This window comes from Furipterus horrens, unplaced genomic scaffold, assembly GCF_987537825.1.
Source record: "Furipterus horrens unplaced genomic scaffold, mFurHor1.1.pri manual_scaffold_10, whole genome shotgun sequence".
Lineage (NCBI taxonomy): Eukaryota > Metazoa > Chordata > Mammalia > Chiroptera > Furipteridae > Furipterus > Furipterus horrens.
Genome location: NW_028327180.1, coordinates 55636865 through 55658559, shown reverse-complemented (window position 1 = coordinate 55658559; position 21695 = coordinate 55636865). Strand labels below are relative to the sequence as shown.

Below are 21695 nucleotides of genomic sequence, written 5' to 3'. Positions count from 1 at the left end.
ACAGTTCTGAGCCTGGTCATGAAAAATGTAAAATGCTGATTCTTGTGGAGAGTCATAGTGGAGGATGTGTCTTAGGTCGCCTTAGATGTTCTGAGATATTGATTGGGTGGGGTCAACTCTAGAGCCCTTGTGTGTTGGGTCCAAGGAAAGCTGTTGTTCATTATAATTTAGAGAGAGAGGACGAGGCGGGGGGGACGTCTGTTTGTTGTTCGGCTTACTGATGCATTTATTGGTTGATTCTTGTATCATCCCTGACCTGGGATAGAACCCACAATCTTGGCGCATTGGGATGATGTTCTAACGAACTGAGTTACCCAGCCAGGGCAGGGAAAGTTTTAATCACTAGAAAACATTGAAGATGTTTCAGATTTAATTTAACGTTTAGTTGATGACCATAACACATGTATTATAGTCAAAGGCGCTGACATTAGACTAATAAGAAATTAATCAGATTCTTGGAACCAATTAGTCAACTAGTAGATGTCAAATCTTGATAGATGTTAAAAAAATTAAAATATTACTACATCATATAATGACTTGATTTGATGTAGTATTTGGCAGTGAAATAAGAAAACTCTTTCTCTCTGTGGAGTACATTGGAGTTCACACAGGATTTCCTGCGCTCTTACTGTCTGTTGACAGTTGGGAAGATAAGTTCTAAGGCCTTTGCCAATTCATTAATGCCTGCATATGACTTTCTTATCTGAAGAGGATGGGTTGATGCCTTCTTCACGGGCTTGTGATAAGGATTGAAGCAGTGACACAGAGCTCCATCTGTTACAGTGCCACTCTGGGAATTCTTTTCTGCCCACCAGACATAGGCTTGCACAAGTTACCTAGTTGGGTTGATTCAAACTATGAATATAAAGTCCACCATTGCCCAGATCTACTGCATCTTATTAATGCTAGTCTCCTTTCTTATTGATGTTAGTTAGCCGCCTTCCACGTCTCTAAAAAACTTGTTTACTTCCTTGGAAGCATAGGGATATAACCATTTTTTTGTAGTTGTGCAGTAAAAGGTGTTGATTATATAGCGCCTCTTTGCCCGATAGTTCTAGGAAGCAGGATTAGTTAACCTGGTTTTTCAGCCCTGGCTGGGTTGCTCAATTGGTTGGAGTGTCGTCCCAGGTACCAAAAAGGTTGCAGGTTCCATCCCTGGTTGGGGCATATGCGGCAGGCAACCAATGGAAGCTTCTCTTACATGGATCCCTTCCTTTCTTCCTCCCTCCCTCCCTCCCCTTTTTTCCCCCTCTATCTAAAAATGAATAAAACATATCCTTGGGTGAGAGTTTAAAAGAATAAATAAATTAGGGTTTTCAAATATGGAAAGGAGAAAAAAAGGGTGTGATAATGTGATAATGCATTTTAAGTCTTGCTTTAGCTGAATGTGTAAGAAGAGAAGTAGTCAGTGATAGGAGTCATGAAAGGCTTTCTCAAGCAGATAGTTCTGTGGCAGGGCTTGTCCCCACAGAAGCTAAGGCCTTTGTTTTTATTTTTGTATTTTTTGTTTTTTTATTGCCTGAAGTTTATGATTACAGGTCAAAAGTTTTGTGTTGTTTTAAAACACAGGTTGAACCCTGACTAGTGTGGCTCAGTAGTTTGGGCGTTGTCCCTCAGACCAAAAGGTCACAGGTTCGATTCCTGGTCAGGTCACATGCCTGGGTTGCGGGCCAGATCCCCTGTTGGGGACGTGTGAAGGGCAGCTGATCAATGTTTCTCTCCCTCTCGTCCTCTCTCCCTTCCTCTTTCTCTAAAAATAGATAAAACCTTTAAAACACAAGTGAAGGCTGTCTAGAAGCAAGGCCACTGTTCCTCCTGCAGAGACAATGACCCTGTGTCAGAAAATTGTTCCTCCTCTAGAATATACAACTAGCTCAGTGTCCACACTGACAGTAGTTACCAGGAACATTGGTTTCCAGTCTCAGAGGGTGGAATTTTGAGGCAATAAGACCTTTGTTTTTAAAAGACATTGTAAAAAGTAAATACTCTGGCTGTCAGCATAGGAAAAACTTAACGAAGTTATCCAGACTGCATTATGTAGATGGAACCACTCCAGTTGTCAGTAGACAAGTCCTGTTATATCTGTGTTTGTGTGTGTGTGTTCATACATTTGAATGGCTGTGCTTGTGTATTACAGCATGGGCTTTTACATTAGGTTTAGGTTTCAACCTTCACCTTGCATCTTACCAAGCATGTGACCTTGGTCAAGTTACAAAGTCATTTGAGCCTCAGTTTCTTTGTAAAGGGGCAGTGGTGGTGGAGGGTAATACAGGTATGTGGGTTGGTTGTGAGGATTCCATGAAATGGTAGCACACATCGAGCCCTTGGCAGGGCAAGGCGTGTGGCAAGAGTCCCAGAGATGGTACCTGCTGCTGCTCCTGGTACATAGGCAGGCTCTCCTGCAGCCTCCATTTGACCCCACATGTTCTGCAGCGCCCCCGCCCGTTAACTGTAGTAGCAGGTGTTTGGTGTGTCCCTTGTGTTGCTGTAATGGAAGTTGTGAATTAGTCCTCTTTCATGGGCTAAGGTAGGTTTTCAGGGACTCACTTGAGGTGACTTTTTTTCTTTTTTCTTTCCTTTTTTATTTTTTTAAGGAATAAAAGATGAATGTTAGTTTCCTGTAGAAAAACTAAACATGCTGACTTGGTGGTGGCTGCCATGTGTCTTATTATAAGAGTTTTTTGTTTTTGTTAACGTCTAAAATACAATGGTATTCCTGGAAAGGCATAGGGTAATATTTTTTTCCACAGAGATGGAACGTGGCATGGGTGGAGGATTTGAGAGAGACTTTGCCAGAAACGAGATGGGAATATCTCGAAGCTTTGGAGAGCCCCTTGGCAGAGGAATGGGTAAGAAGGCCCGTGGGCCCTGTGCTGGTGGGGTCCGCCCCTGGGGGTGCAGGTGCACCCTGATGTTGGAGGTTTTTGTAAGGCAAAGTCTGCTGGTTTTTCTTAGTCTTTCTTTTAAAAATGGTATGTTTTCTAGACCTAGATAAAAACTTCTGGTCCTTGGATTTTTTATTGCTATCCATAGTGCTACTTTAGTCTTTGCAGGTGGCTTCTTGGTCCACATTGGTATGAGATGTTTGCTGGCTGAGGGAGTTGAAACTGCTGCACCTACCTAACTTTGACTCTAGTTTTGGTAGAGATTGTCAAGGCCCTGCCTAGTAGTGGCACAGGTCTCATTGGTCCAGGGTGCTGTTGTGCTGTTCCAGTCAACAAGGACGGCATGGTGTGCTTGCTGATGTCTTTTGGAAGAGAAGCTTGGTGAACTAGAGAAGTTTTCTAATGTTGGAGGGCCTTGAGTATTGGGCCTGTTTACATGCAGAGAAACTTTTTTTGTTTTAGTTAGGCTGCAAAGCAGTTTTTTTATATGGGCATCTTCCCCTGTTTTGAGTTTAGGTTTTTCTGAGACGATCATCTTAATTCTTCTTCATTAGTGTGTTGCAAGGAGATTACCTATTCCTGGGTTCAGAAGTTTGTTTCTCTCAAGTTCTTTTGGAGCATGGATTTCTACCCGCCCCTGCCCTATGTCCCATCTTCACCTGTTTCTCACTCTGTACAGAGCAGGTAAGAAGCTGCTAGGTTACAGCGCAGAGAGTGCTCAGCCTCTGTCTTTATGGCACGCTGTAGGCCAGGTGTGAGGATTTTAAGCTTTTTGGGTCCAGTTTGTATGAGCTGAGTTGTATTAGAATATATGGAGGTTCTAGAAAGAGGCGTCATTTAGCTCATAGGTGAGACAGGATTCTTAATTCTGAACATTATCTCTAGGACCCCTGGCTTCCTTGTGTTCTTCTTGAAGCTCAGGAAATACTAGATATTTTCTCTCAAGAGTATACACTGTTGTTTTTTAATTATTCATTTATTTATTTAAGAGTGAGGGAGACAGGCAGACACGTTGATTTGTTGTTTCTCTTATTGCTACAATCACTGGTTGATTCTTGTATGTGCCCTGACTGGGGATTGAACCTGCTACCTTGGCAAACAGGATGATGCTCTAACTAAAGAGCAACCCGGCCAGGGCAGACACTGTTTTTGATGGAGATATTCGTTTCACCTTTTTCCTTCTATGATTATGTAACTTGATGACTTTCTCTCATTTTACTAGGCTGGTAGTGAAGATCTACTTTTTTCCCCCCTGTACTTGCTTGATATGACCTTTATTTTCAATTGTTCAATTATTCCAAAGCTTTAGAATTTGAGAGTGAGTTTGTAATATCTATGTGAGTAGGTCAGTTAAAAGTTTCTTACTGCCATGACTGGCTTTGTTTTTGTGTTTGGAATAGTAGAACATTGAAAAAAAAATTTTAAGTTATTGTCATTTGGCTGCAAATACCAATTTGTGGCTAGCTATGGTGAGAAGAACAAGGTGTGGCTCATGACTGTTCCCATGAGGACTTTTTTCTGCTCCGGGCCCTTAATCCTTTGCTGTTCTGTGGTGCCTCTCTGTGATGACGCTGTTGGCTTCCTGCTGGTTCCTGCAGTGGCACAGTGGATCTGGTGAGGTTACTTCAGGTGGCAACAGGAAACTCGTTCTGCCCTGACCTAGATAAAAATATCATCTGCAGACCTTCTCTTCTGCTACTTTGGCACCTTCTGTCCAATAGAGCCCGTCCTCCTAAAGCCTCCCAAAGTGACCATGGGCAAGAGCAAAGAGGTTTCATTCTGGATTCCCTGCTGCTACTTGTCATCTGACCCAAGTTAGTAAAAAATGTCTTGTACCAAATAAAATATTCGTCAAGTTCTTAGAGTAGTTACCTGGATTGGTTTTCCAGATTTAGTTTTTTATTTTATTTTCTGTGTTGTTTATTTGACAGTTTATTTGAATCCTTTTGGTGCTGCTTTCTGTAGTGCCTCCCTACTCAGTGTCCTTTTCTCCTGTCAAGGCAGTAGATTGGTAGTTGGTTCTGCAGGGATATAGATAGATATGTGGTCCTTGACCTCGAAGGACATGGTGCAACAAAGGAGACAATGCTAAGAGTGGCTCAGGTTAGCACTGTAGGTCATTACATCGAAGTGTCTTAGTAAGGGAGCTAGTGGAGGTTTTGATTCCCAGGCCTTTGGCAGCCATGTAAACACCACACAAAGGTGATGGTTTTCTCTGTGTTCAGATTTGAAAAAGCACTGCCCTGAATGGCTGGTAGATGCAAGCTGCTTGTAAAGCCCTGGATTTGAGCAGGAGATATGATTTAAACTGGAGGGGCTGGTGTCCAAGAGGGTTCGGCATAGGTAGAGGGTGCGCTGGCAGACAGTGTCAGGTGCAGAGGCTTGGGGGGTGAGGGTATGTATGTCTAGGAGAGCTGTGAATGAATGTCCATGAAAAGAATTTGGCCTTTCTCTTTAAATCAGTGGTGGACTCATTATGAAGTCTTTTGCCGGGAATGGTTGATCTAAGTGCTGTTTTAGGAAAGTGAGATTAGGCCTGGGCCTGCTGAGCAGGATCATATACTTCACAGAAGAATAAGCCCTGTACTGGCTTGCGGGCTGGATAGAGGTCTATTATTTCTTGGTGTACTTTCTTACTGCCTGCCTTTAGCAGGTAGTTGCAGTACTAGAAACAGCTGTGGGGTAGGGTTTACTCTTTTTGTGGTTATGGTGATAATACTTGATGTGATCTGTGGCTGTTGTCTGTTAGTGAGCACACTTCAAGACCAGTTTGGGGATGGCACAATACAAGTTTCTTCTACATAGTGAAAGACTGAGAATAAACTTTAAAGTTTTCACTAATGATAGCATTTGACAAATGTTAAAGAGGTTGGGTTGAACTGCTGGCAAGCAAGTAGCAGTGTTTTCTGTCTTGGGCGGTTGAGTGTGTTGCAGTTTTTATTTTCATGAGGCTTTGTCTGTCACTTAGTCATCATCACACCCAGCTCCTTCTAGGAGCCGGTGGGCTCAGCTTGCTGAAGTCCTTCTGTGCACAGCTTGTTAACTCAGTCACATTTCCAGCACTGCATGTATTTGTTGCTGGTTTGCAGGGTTTGGGGCTATAAGTGTAGCTACAGCTTTAGTTTGCTAAGGGATAACGGTGAAGTATTGGTTGGATCTGGGTGGGTGAATGCAGGCTTTAGTCTATAAGTACTGAGGGTCTCGACCAGCTTTCAGAAAAATTGCCACTGGCTCCATTCTTGCTCTGACTTTCCAAATTCAGTTCATGAGTGTACACTGGCTTCTAGCTCTGCTGGGTGCATTCCCAGATGCCCCTACCAGCTGGGCCTCAGACTCTGGAGCTACGAGGGCTCCTCGCATCGTGATCCATCATCAAGGATTCTCCAGTTTTCCAGTAAAATGATCTTGTCTGTGTGTGTATTTCTCAAACACCCCACCCCTTTCCTTTTTAAATTTCTTAATTAGTGGTATTCCTCTGAAATCTATAATGAACAAATTTTTATTACCATAGAGAAATTTGGCTAATATTTTTTTCTTCCTGATTTCCTTAGAAATCCTAAGTAATGCACTGAAGAGAGGAGAGATCATTGCAAAGCAGGGAGGAGGTAGGAAACACTTAGTTTTGCTGTTTTGGTTTTTAGAATAGGCTATTACTAGGGATAGTAAAGTGTAGTGGTGAAAAGCATGGGCTCTGAAATAGACTGCCTGGGTGGGAACCAGTCTATGCCTAGCTATGTGATGGTTGGCAAATTACTGAACCTCTGAGTTTTATACTGTACAATGTGGATCTAATAGTACTTAACTGCCTTATAGGTTGTGAAGAGTAAATGAGTTAATACATATAAAAGAGTATTTATTTAAGTGCTCAGTGAGCTCTGTTATCTATTGTCATTATTATAATGTGTTCACATAATTTGGGGGCTTTGTTTTCAATACTATAAAATTGTAAATGCCTAAAAGTAAATATTTTACCTGATTATAAAAATATGCCACCTAGTACATAAAAATGTGTACTGAAATATATGCATGTACTCAAACTCAGAAAATTATGAAGAAAGTATATATCTGAAATCTCACTGCCTAATGATGAATGCTTAAGCATTTTGGAATATATCCTTCCATTAATACACTTTTTAAAATGGGTACCTAAAACTAAATGTACTTTTTTTTGTCTGATTTTTCCTCATTGCTCTAAGCATCCTTAGCATTTCCTTGGGGGCTCCACTTGCTGGCAGTTTGTGTGGTGTGCTGATTTTTCCATGTGGGTACCATTTCTTCCTAGTTCTCTGCCACTGTTGGTGTCTTGGTGGGGGAGAGGGGTCAGCCTCATTTCTGATACTCTTGGGCATGTGACCTCCCCTCTCTAAGTCTTACCTTTTTTATAATTTCTGAGAAGTCCCTGCTCTGATAATATTCTTAAATTTGTGCATATGTTTTGCCACTTTGTATTCTTTTCTTCATCTAAGGAAATATGTATGGAGAAGGGGAACAGGTCATGATATTGGGCAGTTAGGGAATCAGTTATAGAAACTGCTGATTTTCCTCTTCCTAATTCACATCTTGGATTGGGCTGCCCATTATCAGAGGCAGGTGGTGGTGGTGGTGGTGGTGGTGACGCTTCAGTTGAGAGGGCCTCACAGGTTCTGCATGTGGAAAAGTAGTGGCTGGTGACCTTGGTGGTGGAGCCAGACTCTCCTTGTCCAGCGTTTGAAAGTGTCACAGTCACTGCACTGCTGATTTGCCAGCATGTGTCCAGCTGAACTGTGGCTGTGTTAGAAGGAGCCTAGGCCTTTTCCACAGTCCACTCTGTGGTGCCATCGGCTTCTGTTCCCCCGGAGTCAGCAAAGTTACACTCAAGTTGGTTGGCGGTTTCCCTGACAGAGTCAGGTACCCTGCAAGTGGCTGTCTTAAGTTCATTTATACAAGGAGGATCAGCGTTGGTGTCGTTTTCTTAACCTCTTCTTGCTTACATGGCTGTATAATAGTTTCTCTATGCCTTGTAGATGCTAAGGAAATGCAGCCAGATTGGTCACCAGCAGGGCATCTTAGAGGGACAAGTTAGGGGAGGATGAAGGTAGTGAGTGATGTTGAATTGTCACCATGTAATCCATTATACCAGGGGACCATCTGAAGATGGTATTTCTGAACCTTCCCCTTGAAATGATTTTTTGGTGTCTGGTGGTAGGAAAACTGCATTTCTTGGGAATTGACAGCCAAGTCTCACAAAGTTTGTCACAAGTACTAGCACTTCTGAATTAACATGGACAACATTGTCAACACAAGTCCTCCAGGGTTGACTTTTTCCTTTTTAAAACTTTATAGAAATTTCAACTATGGCACAGAAGTAGGAAGAATGATGTACTTACTCATTGCCCAGCTTTAACAGTTGTCAACATTTGAGGGGTGTTTTAATGATAAATTATTGTGGAACATAGTGTCTGAATTATGGATGAACTTGTGAAGTGCCTAGGCCGCTGTACCCAGGTCACCATTCTGACAGCTTCCTCTTTTGTGTCCCTCTTTCAGGTGGAGGTGGAGGCAGTGTCCCTGGGATCGAGAGGATGGGCCCTGGCATTGACCGCATTGGGGGTGCCGGCATGGAGCGCATGGGCGCAGGCCTGGGCCATGGCATGGATCGTGTGGGCTCTGAAATCGAGCGCATGGGCCTGGTCATGGACCGCATGGGCTCCGTCGAGCGCATGGGCTCTGGCATTGAGCGCATGGGCCCACTGGGCCTTGACCACATGGCCTCCAGCATTGAGCGCATGGGCCAGACCATGGAGCGCATCGGGTCTGGCGTGGAGCGCATGGGTGCCGGCATGGGCTTTGGCCTTGAGCGCATGGCCGCACCCATCGACCGTGTGGGCCAGACCATTGAGCGCATGGGCTCTGGTGTGGAGCGTATGGGCCCTGCCATTGAGCGCATGGGCCTGAGCATGGAGCGCATGGTGCCCGCAGGCATGGGGGCTGGCCTGGAGCGCATGGGCCCTGTGATGGATCGCATGGCCACCGGCCTGGAGCGCATGGGCGCCAACAACCTGGAGCGCATGGGCCTGGAACGAATGGGCGCCAACAGTCTGGAGCGCATGGGCCTGGAGCGCATGGGCGCCAACAGCCTGGAGCGCATGGGTCCTGCCATGGGCCCTGCCCTGGGCGCTGGCATTGAGCGCATGGGCCTGGCCATGGGTGGCGGCGGCAGTGCCAGCTTTGACCGTGCCATTGAAATGGAACGTGGCAACTTTGGAGGAAGCTTCGCAGGTTCCTTTGGTGGAGCTGGAGGCCATGCTCCAGGGGTGGCCAGGAAGGCCTGCCAGATATTTGTGCGAAATGTAAGTGGATCTTCAGGAACCTGTCAGTAATATGCTCAAAGGGAGAGGGGGAGACAAAGTCTTCAGGAATGAATGGTGACAGGTTGGAGTTACAGGTCATGTTCTCAGGAAGGGAGCTGAGTTAGCATGCAAGGCCACCTTGTAACTGTCCCCAAAGTTTAGTTTCAGTAGGATGAAGGACTGTGAGAGCTTACAGTACTGTGCAGCAAGAAGTATGGGTTCTGTAAGTCCAGCCCACTGGGCTTCTCTGACTACTGGATGGAACAGTGAGCTGAAGAACTGTTAGCTTCTTCTTTTTTTAAAATTAATTGATTTTAGAGAGAGGAATGAGGGGAAAGGGGGGGATCATAGAAACATCCATATGTTCCACTGATATGTATTCATTGGTTGATTCTTGTATGTGCCCTGACTGGCGATGTAACCTACACACACCTTGGCATTTTGGGATGATGCTCTAACCAAAGAGCTATCCCCGCCCAGGGTCAAGAACTCTAGTTTCTTGATCCCTTGGCTTGAAGAGCCACTAAACCTTAGCATGATGATACAGAGGGGAAAATGGCTGTATCTGAATTATCTGTACCAAAATGACCGCGTTTAGCTACTTTTTGGTGGTTCTGTGGCCTGAACCACAGGCAGCGGTGCATTCTGCTCTCTGTATGACACTCCCACAGACAGAGAAAGTAACAAGGGAGTGAACTTGTGCTACTTAGAATCTCATTCCAGACCTACTTGTTTTGTTCTGTTGGTCATCTCAGTTTGAAAGTCAGCCAGTTTCTTTACCGGAAATCCTTTCAGTCACCTTGAGATTAAATGATGATGTTTATGCATTAGGATTTGATTGACTCATTCATCAGTTCTCTTTTCCCCTCAGCTCCCATTTGATTTTACATGGAAGATGCTAAAGGACAAATTCAACGAATGTGGTAAGTATTTAAGAAAAGCTTTTCTAGGTGCTTTCATATATTGATGCTTCAGGAATCTTAGCTTGTTGGTAATGCATTTTAGTCATGCAGTGAACCTTCCATCCTAGTCTTAGCCACTTTTTATTACTCTAGAGGGCTGATGGGACTTGCCATTGTTCTGCCTGTGCAAGTATTCAAGCAGGTTGTTGAGTTTCCTGTTACGTGTCAGACACTTTTCATCTGTGTTTTCATTTCATCCTTGACCTTTTTTCTCCTTGTTAGTTTTTGAAAGGGTAGAGTTGTCCTTGTTTTATAGATGAGCCAGGCAAAGTCATGTTCCCAAGGTCACATGGCTTCTAAGTAACAAACCCAAATAAATGAGTGCATCTGAGACAATGAGACAAGGTTGCTTTCCAACACAGTACCTTCTAGGGTTGTGCCCCAAAGAGCACTTGCCCAGCAGGTCCCACGATATGGCTTTGCAGGCTCTGGGTAGGCAGTAGTTTGTGTGTGTGTGGTGTCTGGCACACCAGGCAACCATTCTGAAAGGCTCACTTTGTTGCTGAAAGGAAGTTGTTTCTTTGTGGACACCCCCACCCCACCCCTGTTCCTCACCCCCACCACTTCTCTTAACTATGTCAAGTGGAAGCCCAGTGCTAAGATAGAGTCTAGGTGACTTGCTGGATTGAAGCTTCCTCCGCATTCTCATTTCCTATTTCAGTGGTGGCTCAGATTTCACCACAGTTGTTGCTGGTCTTGCCTGTTCTCTCAGATCAGCTGTTGAGACATAGCCTACCTTCTTGCCCTCTCTCCCCTCTCCTTAGTTTCCACATTGTAGGTAGATATTCTGAAAAGTCAGATTGGATCATGCAATTCCCTCTGGCCTCAGATACTTGGAGGTGACCCTGGGACAAGAGAAAAATTCAGACTCACAAGCCTCTTTACAGCTTGGCCCCTTCCGCAGTCATCTCCTTCCCATCTCTGAACCCTGAGCTGCAAGTGCTGTACTCCAGAAGTGCTCTGTTCAGAACTGTTATCAGCAAGTCTTCCTCTGAACTTCACTCTCATTTCAGAACTTGCCCAGGAGAAGCCCTCTAGGGTGTCGACCCTTCTCATAGTTAGTGGCTCTAGAGTTGTAGTCCCCTAGCACTGGCTACACTGTCATGTCCTTCATAGTCACTTTGTTTCTGTGGCTCTTCTCCTGTGTACTTGCTTCCACGGTGCTTGACACATACCTGGATACTTAATCAGTGCTTGAATATATGAAACTGCTTGCTTATTATTACATAGCTTATATTGGGGCAGTGCAGAATTGTCCATCATATTGGTGATGGCCTTGTAAATGTGTTGGTGTGGTATATTGAAAATGAAGCCTCTGTGAAATTCACCTATAAAGTTGGATTTACACAGGGGCCCCCCCCCCCCCCGTTTTTCTTTTGTTTATCAGTTCTTCAGAGTGTAAAGTCCTGCATTTGTAGCTGCCAGTAATGCTTATCATGGGGCTTGCCAGATTGTTGTCCTGTTGGCAGACAAATGGCAATTGGGTGATGGCTGGAGTAGCTGGGTCCCAGCCACCGTGTTCTGAGTATTCATGCGCCAGGCGCAGGGGCCACTCTCCTTTCTGACTCAGCTGAAAATCACAGGTGATTGGGGCCAAATGGAGCCCACACTGAGGCTGAGCTCCGGTTTGCCTGATGAGTTGTGGTCTCTTCTTCCCTCCCTGTGCCCAGGCCACGTGCTGTATGCTGACATCAAGATGGAGAATGGGAAGTCCAAGGGGTGCGGTGTGGTTAAGTTTGAGTCGCCAGAGGTGGCTGAGAGAGCCTGCCGGATGATGAATGGGATGAAGCTGAGTGGCCGAGAAATTGACGTTCGAATCGATAGAAATGCTTAAGCGGTTGCCTTTTTTAAACATCGATACCAGACCTCTGAATTTGTATTTTTTCTTGTTAACCATTTTAATTTGTTGGCTGGATGTATAAAGATGTTTAAAAAATTCAGTTGCTTTTTGGGGTAATTTGATTTACTTTTTTAATGATTGGGGTTTCATTTGACTCTTTGTTTGCATTGAGATTGCAATGTGCGCAATTTTTTTTGTAGTTGTGGCATCTTGTTGACATCGACTATGACTTTGATAATAAATACCAGTTCCTGAAAGCTGCTTGCTTTTTTGTGTGTGTTGGGGGCCACCACCCGAGGGTTGGGGGCAAGGAACCACTCAGTATCCTGTCTGCCTTTGGAGCTGTGAGCACCAGGAGCCTTATCCCTGCCCTTACCGGTCTGTGCAGCCTGCCATGTTAGGGACTATCTATGGAATCTGAACCCTGAGGACTTGAATTCCTTGTGCTGGTGACGGAGCACTTGACTGTTAGCTGTCCTGAAGCAGCCCTGTCTCCCTTCTGTGCAGTGTCTGTGAGGGGCACAAACACTGTCAGATTCATTTCTGGTTCAGCTTCTGTCTTAGTTTCCTCTGGCTGCTATAACAAAAATACAGTATTCCCTCACTTATTGCAGACATTATGTTCTAGACCCCCCCCCCCCCCCCGCGCACACACACAATAGATGAAGACCCGTGAAGTAGGAACCTTACATTTATTTTAGTATTTATATATATTTTAAGGCTTTATAAACCCTTCTCACACACTTATAAACCGTTCCCACTCCCTTTATTAACCTTTTCCACTCCCTTATTAACCTTTTCCACACTTTTATAAACATTACTTATGTTCTTAAACATATTCTACACTTAAACCTACATAACTTTTAACAAAATACGTATACAGTACCGCAAAACTCCGCGATATAGCGAAAAATCCGCGATAAATAATTATAGTATTTTTTAAAATCCCGCGATACAGTGAGGCCACGATAAGTGAACCACAATATAGAGAGGGACTCTTGTACTATAAGCCGGGTGGTTTATAAACAACAGAAATTGATTTCTCACAGTCTGGAAGCTGGGAATTCAGATCAAGTTGGGCTGCTTTTATAAGGGCTTTAGTAGACCTAATTGCCTCTTAAATTGGGCATTAGGAATTTGGGGGTTGGGGGAGGGCAAATATTCAGTGCATAGCAGCTTTTCTTTGCTAAAACCAAGCAGTGTATGAGTTTCTGTGCATGTTTGGTCCTGTAGAGGTTCAGGCTGAACTTGATAACTGGGCTCTGTCAGGACCGGTCCCTCCACCACCACCACCACTAAGATGGGACCGCATACGTAAGTCCACTTGGGTCAGACAGTTGTTCGCAGCTAGTCACAGAGCTGGATGTGTCCTACCTGTCTCCCCGTCCACCATGGCCGGCAGCTGACAGGGATTCGATTCCAGAGACTCAAACCTGAAAGTCTGGCAGGGTACTAGTTTCCTTTCCACCTTCTCCCTTCCTGGCCTTTATCTCTGAGGGTTGAGAATGAAGGAGGGGACTGACCCCAAAGACCCCCAAGTGTTTGATCATGGCTCTACTGTGTGTGCCAGTCAGGATGGAAGGAATAGACAAGAAACACTGATTCCTTTAAAGTGGCTCTGTGGTTCATGTACATGGTCAGGTGTGGGCCTTAGCATTTCTTTTTATTGACTGATTTGAGAGAGAGAGGATCATCAATTTTGTTGTTTCCATTATTTATGCATTCCTTGGTTGCTTCTTTGCTTCTTGTATGTGCCCTGACTGGGGCTTAAACCCGCAACCTTGGTGTAATGGGACAATGCTCCAACCAACTGAGCTACCTTGTTAGGGCAGCCATGGCAGTTCTGTGACCTTGAAGCTGGGATCCAAGATTCCTGGGTTAGTGAGCGGTTGGGCTGGCGAGTTGTCCTGGGTCTACACACCTGCGGGTCTTACCGTCCTCGAGGGAATGGTTGGCTTTCTAGAGGGTCTGCAGAGGAGGAAAGACAACTTCCAGTAACTCCTCACCTCATAAGCAGATAGCAAGCAGCACCCCCGGGGGTGGTGGGTAAGGTTTCCTCCAGCCTGCTCAGAACATCGACATACCCAGGAAGCCAACGTCATCATACACTTCCGTTTCCCTGGTGGAGAGCACAGTTGGGTCAGCACAGGTCACCCTTGGGTCCATTCACCCTCCCACCCCAACCCCCCAAATCATGGCAGCACTCACAAGGGCAGCAGTGCTATTCTGGGCACGTAGCCATCTGTGAAAAAAGTGAGGATGGTTGAGTTTTTGGCCTGGCAGTGCAAGGCCTGTCTTCCCAGGGCTGCTGGCCCAGCTCACTCACACTTGCCCTTGGTGTCCCGGCACAGCATCTCCTCCTCGTTGGTGAACTCGATCACCTCCAGGATCTCCCCACGCCGGATCCCCAGGTGCTTGCCGCCCCCGCGACGTGTCTTGGCGTTGGGGTCAATCATCATCCTCGTGTGAATCACGATCTCCCCCTCAAACTGGGGAGAGACATGCCAGAGCTTGGGCTATGCTGACCCCCACCCACCCTAGGGGCCTTGCTCAGTTGGAGTGAGCCCAGCCCACCCAGGGCTCTTGCTTAGCTTGGTGTCCACACCTTGAATTTCTTCCGGAACTCCCTCTCTGCTTTCTCTGCCTTCCGGATCTGCTTCAGGGCTTTGGGATCCACAGGCAGCAACTGCTGTGGCTGGGCAGCCTTCTCCTTCCTGAGCCCCCCCAAGGAATTGGGTGCTTTTGAGCAAGACATACTCCTCAGAGGTCTCCTTCCACTGCTGTCCCAGAGCTCACCCCCTCCCTGCTTTGCCCTGTTGTACCTGAGCTCAGGGTCTTGTGGTGACTTCCTGGAGGGTTGCTGGATGGGTGGCACTGCATCTGGGGACAGAACACTAATTAGGACAGGAGCCATCAGCTTGGTCTCGATCCTGGTGGCCTGATATTCAGCGAGCCTTCTGTCAGCTGTTAGTACTTTCCCTCATTCTGGCCACGTCCCCTCCCAACCCCTGCCCAACCCACCTGTTCGTCCTCACCCCAGGCCTTTGTCCTGGGTTGTGAGTTTTAGTGGATGCCTTCCATTTTCTTAACTCCTGCCACAGGCTAGGCATGGCAGACCCTGTTCACCACTTTAATTCATTTCAACCCTCACAATGACCTTATTCATGACAGTAGGCAGTATTGTCGTTCCCCACTTACTGATGAGGAAATAAAGGTTCTGGGAGGTAAAGTAACCCGCACAAGGTCACCCAGATGGTAAGTAGTAGAGGAAGGGTTTATTGGAATGCTTTAGAGGCCATGTTATGTCTGGTGCCTAGAGCAGGTTGGGTTGTGGGAATCGTAATGAGATTTGGGTCAAAAAAGGAGGCAAATGAAGTCAACCTTTGAGAAGGGGCTGGTGGGGCAGGATTCTTGGACTGATGATGAGACTGGCCTGGGAGGTGTCTCCCAAGGTGAGGCAGACTCCTGGCAAGCGACCAGCCTTCCTGGAAGGAGTCTGCTGGCCATGGGGTTGGCTTACAGTGAAAGCCTCGTGGACAGGTGAGTGAAGCCCTGAACTTTTCACTGTCCTCTCTGAATGACTCCAGGCATGTTGGCGTTACGAGCCAGCAGTGTCTTCCATTGGGGAGCCCGCTGAGACGTATTTGCCTGGTGTTCTCATCCCTTCAGACACTGAGATTGCCTCTAGCCTCAGCCTGATGCTCAGACAATGGTGCCATCCATAGTCCCATCCAGAATACTCCCTCCAGCTACTGCTGCCTCTTCCAGAGGCTGCCCAGACTGGGTATTGTCACCCAGCGGGAAGTAGTCTTCACATCGGCACCCCAGGGTCCCTACAGACCTACTGCAGCACAGCACACACTGCTGGGCACTGTGGGGTGGGGTGGACCTGGTGCACCTGTGGCCTAAGCTTCCTGGCAATGTGACCCTGCACAGGCCCCCATGGGAAGGGCAGGCTCCTGTGGGTGGCCTGCTTGGATCCTGGGAAGGAGTTAGGCCTGGCCCCCAGCTGTGTGGGGAACCTCTGGAGGGGAGCACCTCCTCTGAGTGAGGCGAGAGTGAAGGATAGACTCAAAAAGGACAAAGCGGCCTTTGGGACAGTCCATGCCAACAGTGAGCCCTTCACCATCTCAAGAAGGGAAAGATCCAGGGATTTGTGGCATTTAATTAGAATCTTGAGTGATTCAGTGTAGGGACTGTGAGCAGAGGTGGGGATGTGCCTGGTCTAGTTGGGGTTGGGGAAGGGGGAGGTGTCTGGGGCATGGCTGCCAGGCTGCTAGAAGGGGACTGTTTACGTCCCCTCAGTGATCCCAGAGCAGAGCCACAGAGCTGAGCTGGAGAGGAAGCAAGAGGGGCCCTGTCAGGAAGCTCTGTGTTAACTGCTAATGGAGGGCTGTTGCAAGTGGCCTGTTGGGAAAGCTCAGGAGAAGCAACCACCTGGGCAGCAGAGCTGGGTGAGGGTTGCTAATGGGGAGGAAGAAGTAGTATCCTAAAGACACCCCTGATGGAAGGTTCCCCCACATGAGGCCCTTCCAAAGCCAGGGAACTATGGAAGCAGAGGGCCCGGGCTCCTGTGTACTGGCTGTGAGCTGAGGCAAGTCACTTCTCTGGTCCTCAAGCTTACACATCTTTAATGTAGGCATGACATTGCCTTGGATAGGGGGGTTTGCAGATTCGGTGACATACATGTAAAGTGCTTGTGTGGAAGCCATTTTTGTTTTCACTCGAGTTCATTAACCCTAGAGCCAGGCTGGAGGTGCGGGCCTGCTAGGCCAGCGTCCCACTGTCCAGGAGCAGAGACTTGGAAGAAAGAAGAGAGAAGGCTCCTTTGGAATCCCAGAGCACAGAGCGGGGGCGGGGGTGTGTGTATCAGGGCCACACACCATGTGTAGCCAACGTTTTTCGAGTTCCAGGCCCAAGTATTCAGGCACCTTCAACACAAGGTCTGTGAGAGAACCTGGCACCTTTCTTGTCCCTGATTCAGGGATGGCTTCACTCTGTACCCAGCCACAGGGCTCCATACTAGCTTCATTCATACCAAGCTCACTCGCTCCCTCTTGCCCCTGCGTAATACACTGCCAAGTCCTCTTGCCGCTTCTTACCTGACTGCTCCAGTGTCATCGTGCTGGGCCACACCTCTGCCCTGGCTGCATCACGCTCACTGGCTTTTGGCCTCCATGATGCCCTTCACTGCACTGTGCCACCCCCAGGAACTGGAGTGGCGACCTTACTGAAAGGCCCCTCCTCCCCTGCTTTTTCCTCCTACTGTCAGGGAGGTGGATCAGTGATGGCCTTACACCAGCAATGGGGCAGAAAGTGCACTTGCCACAGGTGTGTCCCAGGTGCCCAGGCTGGCTGGGTCCCGCCCCGCCACCACCGAACCTTTGCCCTTGGGGCTGCGGCTGTCGTCTGTCGGCTCCACAGCATCGTACAGCTCGTAGATCTCCTCTGGGTCCCTGCAGGAATACCTGAGATGAGGGCCTCTAAGGCCACGGCCTGCACCTGTGTACCCTGCTCCCGCACTCACCTCTGGGTATCCTTAGGCTGTGGGGCCTGGGAACGGGTTTCCGCAGAAGGGCGGCTCCTCCGCAGAGCTATGGAGAGATGGGAGCAGGAAGGAGGTGGGCGCAGCCAGGGAGCCTCTGGCCCCTCCCCCTGGTCTGGGGCACCCTGACCCACCTGTGGCTGCTGCTGAGGGTCTCTGAAAGCTCTGGGCATACCTAAGGCCTGGGGGCAGCGGGGGTTTGACTGGAGGGGGTCCCAGGCTGTTGATTGGAGGCAGAGGCCTCCGCCGGGGTAGGTGACTGGGTTTGAGGCCCAGCTTTGAAGCTCCGCTGTGAATGAGAAGTCCTGACTTCCGCTGCCTGGCTCCAAACCCGGGGCTGAGTGGGAATGTGGCGCTGGAGGCCGCAACAGCCATGGGCAGTGAGCTCTCTGAAACTGAGCCAGGCAGTGGGGGCTTTCTAGAAGGATCCCCAAAGAACTCCGCCTGTTGGGACTTCCTGAGCAGAACAGTGGGCTCGGGCTGCGAGAACTTGAGGGAGGTCCCCTGGCCCTCAGGTTGTGGAAACCTCCTGGGGAGTAGGCTGACCTCAGGCTCTGAGGACGTCCTGGGGAGGCTGCCCAGCTTGGGCTGCAGAGGCTTGGAGGGTACTTTGAATCCAGACTGCCGTGGCCTCTTGGGAATCACACAGACCTCGGGCTCCGAGGACGTCCTAGTGAGGTCACCAAACTCAGGCTGCAGGGGCTTCTTGGGAAGGTCACTCAGCGGAGGTGGTGGGGTCTTTTTTGGAGAGGCACTGAGGTGAGGTTGTGAAAAGCTGGGGTGGGGCTCACTGGGTTCAGGCTTCCTCGGGGGCACCTGAGGCTGCTGGGGCTTTTGGGGGAGCACACTGAACTCAGGGTGTGGCGGCTTCTTTGGAAGGGTACCGAACTCAGGCTGTGAGGGCTTTAGGGTGGCCGCATTGAGCTCAGGTTGCTGGAACTTCCTAGGGGATGTACTGAATTTGGGTTCTGTGGGTGGCCTGGTTGGGTTGCTGAGGTCAGGCTGCAGGGGCTTCTGGGCAAGTGTACTGGGCTCCACCTGCAAGGCCTGATGAGCCTTACTGACCTCAGGCTGCAGGGGCTTCCTGGGGAACACAGTGGCCTCGAGCTGTGGGAACTTCTTGCAGAGTTCACTTGACTCAGATTTGGAGAGCTTTTGGGGAAGATCAGTGAACTCGGGCTGTGGGGGCTTCCTGGGCACTGCACTGAACTCAGGCTGCGGGGGCTTCTTTGGGAGATCAGCAAACTCAGGCTGCAGGGGCTTCTTTGGGAGATCAGCAAACTCAGGCTGCAGGGGCTTCCTGGGCACTGCACTGAACTCGGGCTGTGGGGGCTTCCTGGGCACTGCACTGAACTCAGGCTGCGGGGGCTTCTTTGGGAGATCAGCGAACTCTGGCTGCAGGGGCTTCTTCAGGAGATCAGCGAACTCAGGCTGCGGGGGCTTCCTGGGCATTGCAGTGAACTCGGGCTCCGGGGGCTTCTTTGAGAGATCAGCAAACTCAGGCTGCGGGAGCTTCCTGGACACTGCACAGAACTCGGGCTGCAGAGGCTTCTTAGAGTGCTCACTGGGCTCAGGCTGTGGAAACTTCTTGAGAAGTTTCTTGAATTCAGGTTTCAGGGATAGTTCGCTGGTCCCAGGCTGAGAGGCCTGGAACTTTGCTTGAAGGCTCCGGAAGTCCTGATGGCTCCCCTAGAGGGACACAGGTAGGAACTGACCCACACTGGAGTTGTGGAGAGACTGACATAGAGACACATGGACACATGGATGCACTCCCTCCCTCTTATTCTTTCAGCCCCCATGTCTCCAGGTCCTTCTGTTCTAATTGCAAAATACATTCAGAATCCAGAGATGCTTCTCACCATCTGCAGCACCACCAGAGGCACCTTCCAGAGGCACTTTCTCATTGCCTCCTCCCTGGACCCTGCCCCTTCTCAGTCCCTGATTAGTAGCTTCACAGCAGCCAGAGGAAGCCAGTTAACCCTGACTTCCCAACCTCTTACATTGTTTTTTAAACGTGTGGGGAGTGACTTGGCTCATTCATTGCCTTCTCAGTAGGTCTTCTCAGTGTCTGGCACACAGTAGGTGCTCAGTAAGTATTTGTTGAAATAAAGAACACAGAGGGCACAAAGTCAGGCATATACTCAGCCACATCCAGTCTGATGGTGACAGACTCCCATTAGATGAATGCAGAGACACTTAGAGACCTGGAAGCAAATGTGGGTGCAGGGTCTCCCACAGTCCCAGATGCCTGTGCTGATGGCCAAGGACACCCACAGTCAACAATGCCTTCGAGAACTGGTAGGCAGGCACCAGAGCACAGGCACGGTCTGCATAGTGCCAGGTGCATTGTTGACCACACCACTGGCCAGACACAGGCAGATGCACAAACTAGGCCAGGCCTGCTCTGATGACAAGTTCACCAGAGGTGGCCCTGCTACCAGTCCTCCAACCCTGACTTCACCTGGGGTCAAAGAAATGGAGGGAGGGAGGGAAAGGTCAGAAACACGTGGCCTTTCCCCCCAACTTGTGCTTCTTTCCCATCCAGAGAGAGTGAGAAAAGACTGCAGCTCCTGCTTGAAATGCCTCTGTAAAAGGCCTCCTACCCTCAGTGGGTTAGAGCAAGGGCTCCCAGGTGACCCACAGGGCCAGAAGGTCATGCCTGGGGTGACTGGCTGTGGTGGGGACAGGTAGCGGGTGCCTGACCCACTTTGTTACTCACAGGAAGCCCGTGCACTCACCCTGGCTGGCTGTTACCAGGTTGCTATTTATGCTCACTGAGGGGGAGGAGAGGGGGAGTGGATTTGAACAGCCCCACCAGTCCCCCTTATAACTGCAGGCTCAGCCTGGGCACAGGCCCCTGGAAGCACAGCTGTCCCAGAGGTGTGTCCTAGCTGCTTCCCACCTCTGAGCCTTTGTGTTGGTCATTCCAGTTTCCCAGATGGTTTCCCTCTGCCACTGTACTCTTGGAATATGTCTCCCATTTCCACCCATGGCACCCCTTGCTTCCAGCCAACGGGGGCTCCCCAGGGGCTTGGGGACTCACCATAGCGGCAGGCAAGTGATGGGGTCACGGTGAGAGTGGGAACTGAGCTGGGGCTGCTGCTTTCAGGAAGTGACTGGCTTCTGCTCTACAGGCCCCAGGGTAGAGAGGGCAGAGGAGGAAGGAAAGGAGGTGGGGACAACCTGGGCTTGTTCTCAGACCCTCTCTAGCACCTCTTGAGTTGCTGATCTGCCTGCTGCTGTGTCTGTGCTTCATGCATTGGAGGTCAGCACATTCATAGTACAGTCACTAGTTTCTTGGCTCTCTGCTGTCCCCTTCCCCCTCAGTCCCACCACATGGCCCGCAAACCTCCGGGCTCCAGAGAGGACTTGGTGCCAAACCCTGAGGACCTCCTGCCAACAGAGGCACGCTGAGGCCACCTTCAGCCCAGGCCTCCATGGGAGGGTGAGTTCTCAGTGGAGAAGGGGCATAATCAGTTCTGGGTGGGTGGTTGGGAGAGCCCCACCCCCACCCCATCCCAGGCCCGTGAGTATGATGCGTGAGGCCCTTTTACTCTGCATTACCTCATCTGCCTTCCTCATTGTAACACTTCTTGTGGTCCACTTCTCAGCTCTGAGCAGAATTTCCCTGCTGCAGGGGCAGATGTCACATGGGGCCATGAGTGGCCCACTGGGATGGCAGATTTGGGGGTGGCTTGGTGGGTAGTATCCAAGGCCTTGGCTCCAGAGAGGGAGGGAGTCTGAGGACACCCCAGGTTCCCAGTGGACAGAAGGGTGGTGGAAAATGGAGACAGCTGGGAGGTCAGTGAAGCAGGGGTAAAGGCAGGGAGCAAAAAGCAAGTGCAGTTAGGATGTGAGGCCTAGCTAGATAAGGTCCCTAGGCCACCAGCCCACTGGAGAGTACAGAGAGCCCTGGTCTCAGCTTGGCTGAGCATGGGGATTGCTTGAGGAAGTTAAAAGAGACAGAAGCTCCTGGAGATTCTGAATGAATTGGTCTGGGTGTGGCCACTCCTAGACACTTGCTGGGTGACTACTGTGCACCTAGCTAATTGGGAAGCACCGGTGCCCATGGTCACCCGCAGTCCCCATTCTTCAAATGCAGGTTTGCCTCCTTTCAGTGGTTGGCCCTCACAT

General features: G+C 49.1%; 2 protein-coding genes across 9 annotated transcripts in view; one reads left to right on the top strand and one right to left on the bottom strand.

Moving 5' to 3' along the window:
- Positions 1-12273, top strand: part of HNRNPM (heterogeneous nuclear ribonucleoprotein M) — a 39415-nt gene extending 27142 nt beyond the window's left edge. For 3 of the 8 annotated variants that reach the window (XM_090290301.1, XM_090290298.1, XM_090290296.1), the window contains 5 exons: positions 2751-2849; positions 6437-6490; positions 8412-9214; positions 10086-10137; positions 11847-12273. In XM_090290301.1, the coding sequence (XP_090146427.1) occupies positions 2751-2849; positions 6437-6490; positions 8412-9214; positions 10086-10137; positions 11847-12010 (1172 nt within the window). In that variant the 3' untranslated portion in view covers positions 12011-12273. The remainder of the gene's footprint in view (positions 1-2750; positions 2850-6436; positions 6491-8411; positions 9215-10085; positions 10138-11846) is intronic. The other 5 variants (XM_090290303.1, XM_090290302.1, XM_090290300.1 and 2 more) reach the window with 3 other exon arrangements.
- Positions 12274-13660: 1387 nt separating this feature from the next.
- Positions 13661-21143, bottom strand: PRAM1 (PML-RARA regulated adaptor molecule 1). The gene is given in 13 exon segments (XM_090290219.1): positions 13661-13984; positions 14101-14135; positions 14225-14258; positions 14343-14505; positions 14622-14730; positions 14839-14896; positions 17399-17472; positions 17544-17610; positions 17696-19250; positions 20605-20625; positions 20627-20678; positions 20680-20744; positions 21126-21143. Coding segments are annotated over 13 exon segments (2289 nt in total). The 3' UTR covers positions 13661-13946.
- Between the last annotated feature and the right edge of the window lie 552 nt (positions 21144-21695).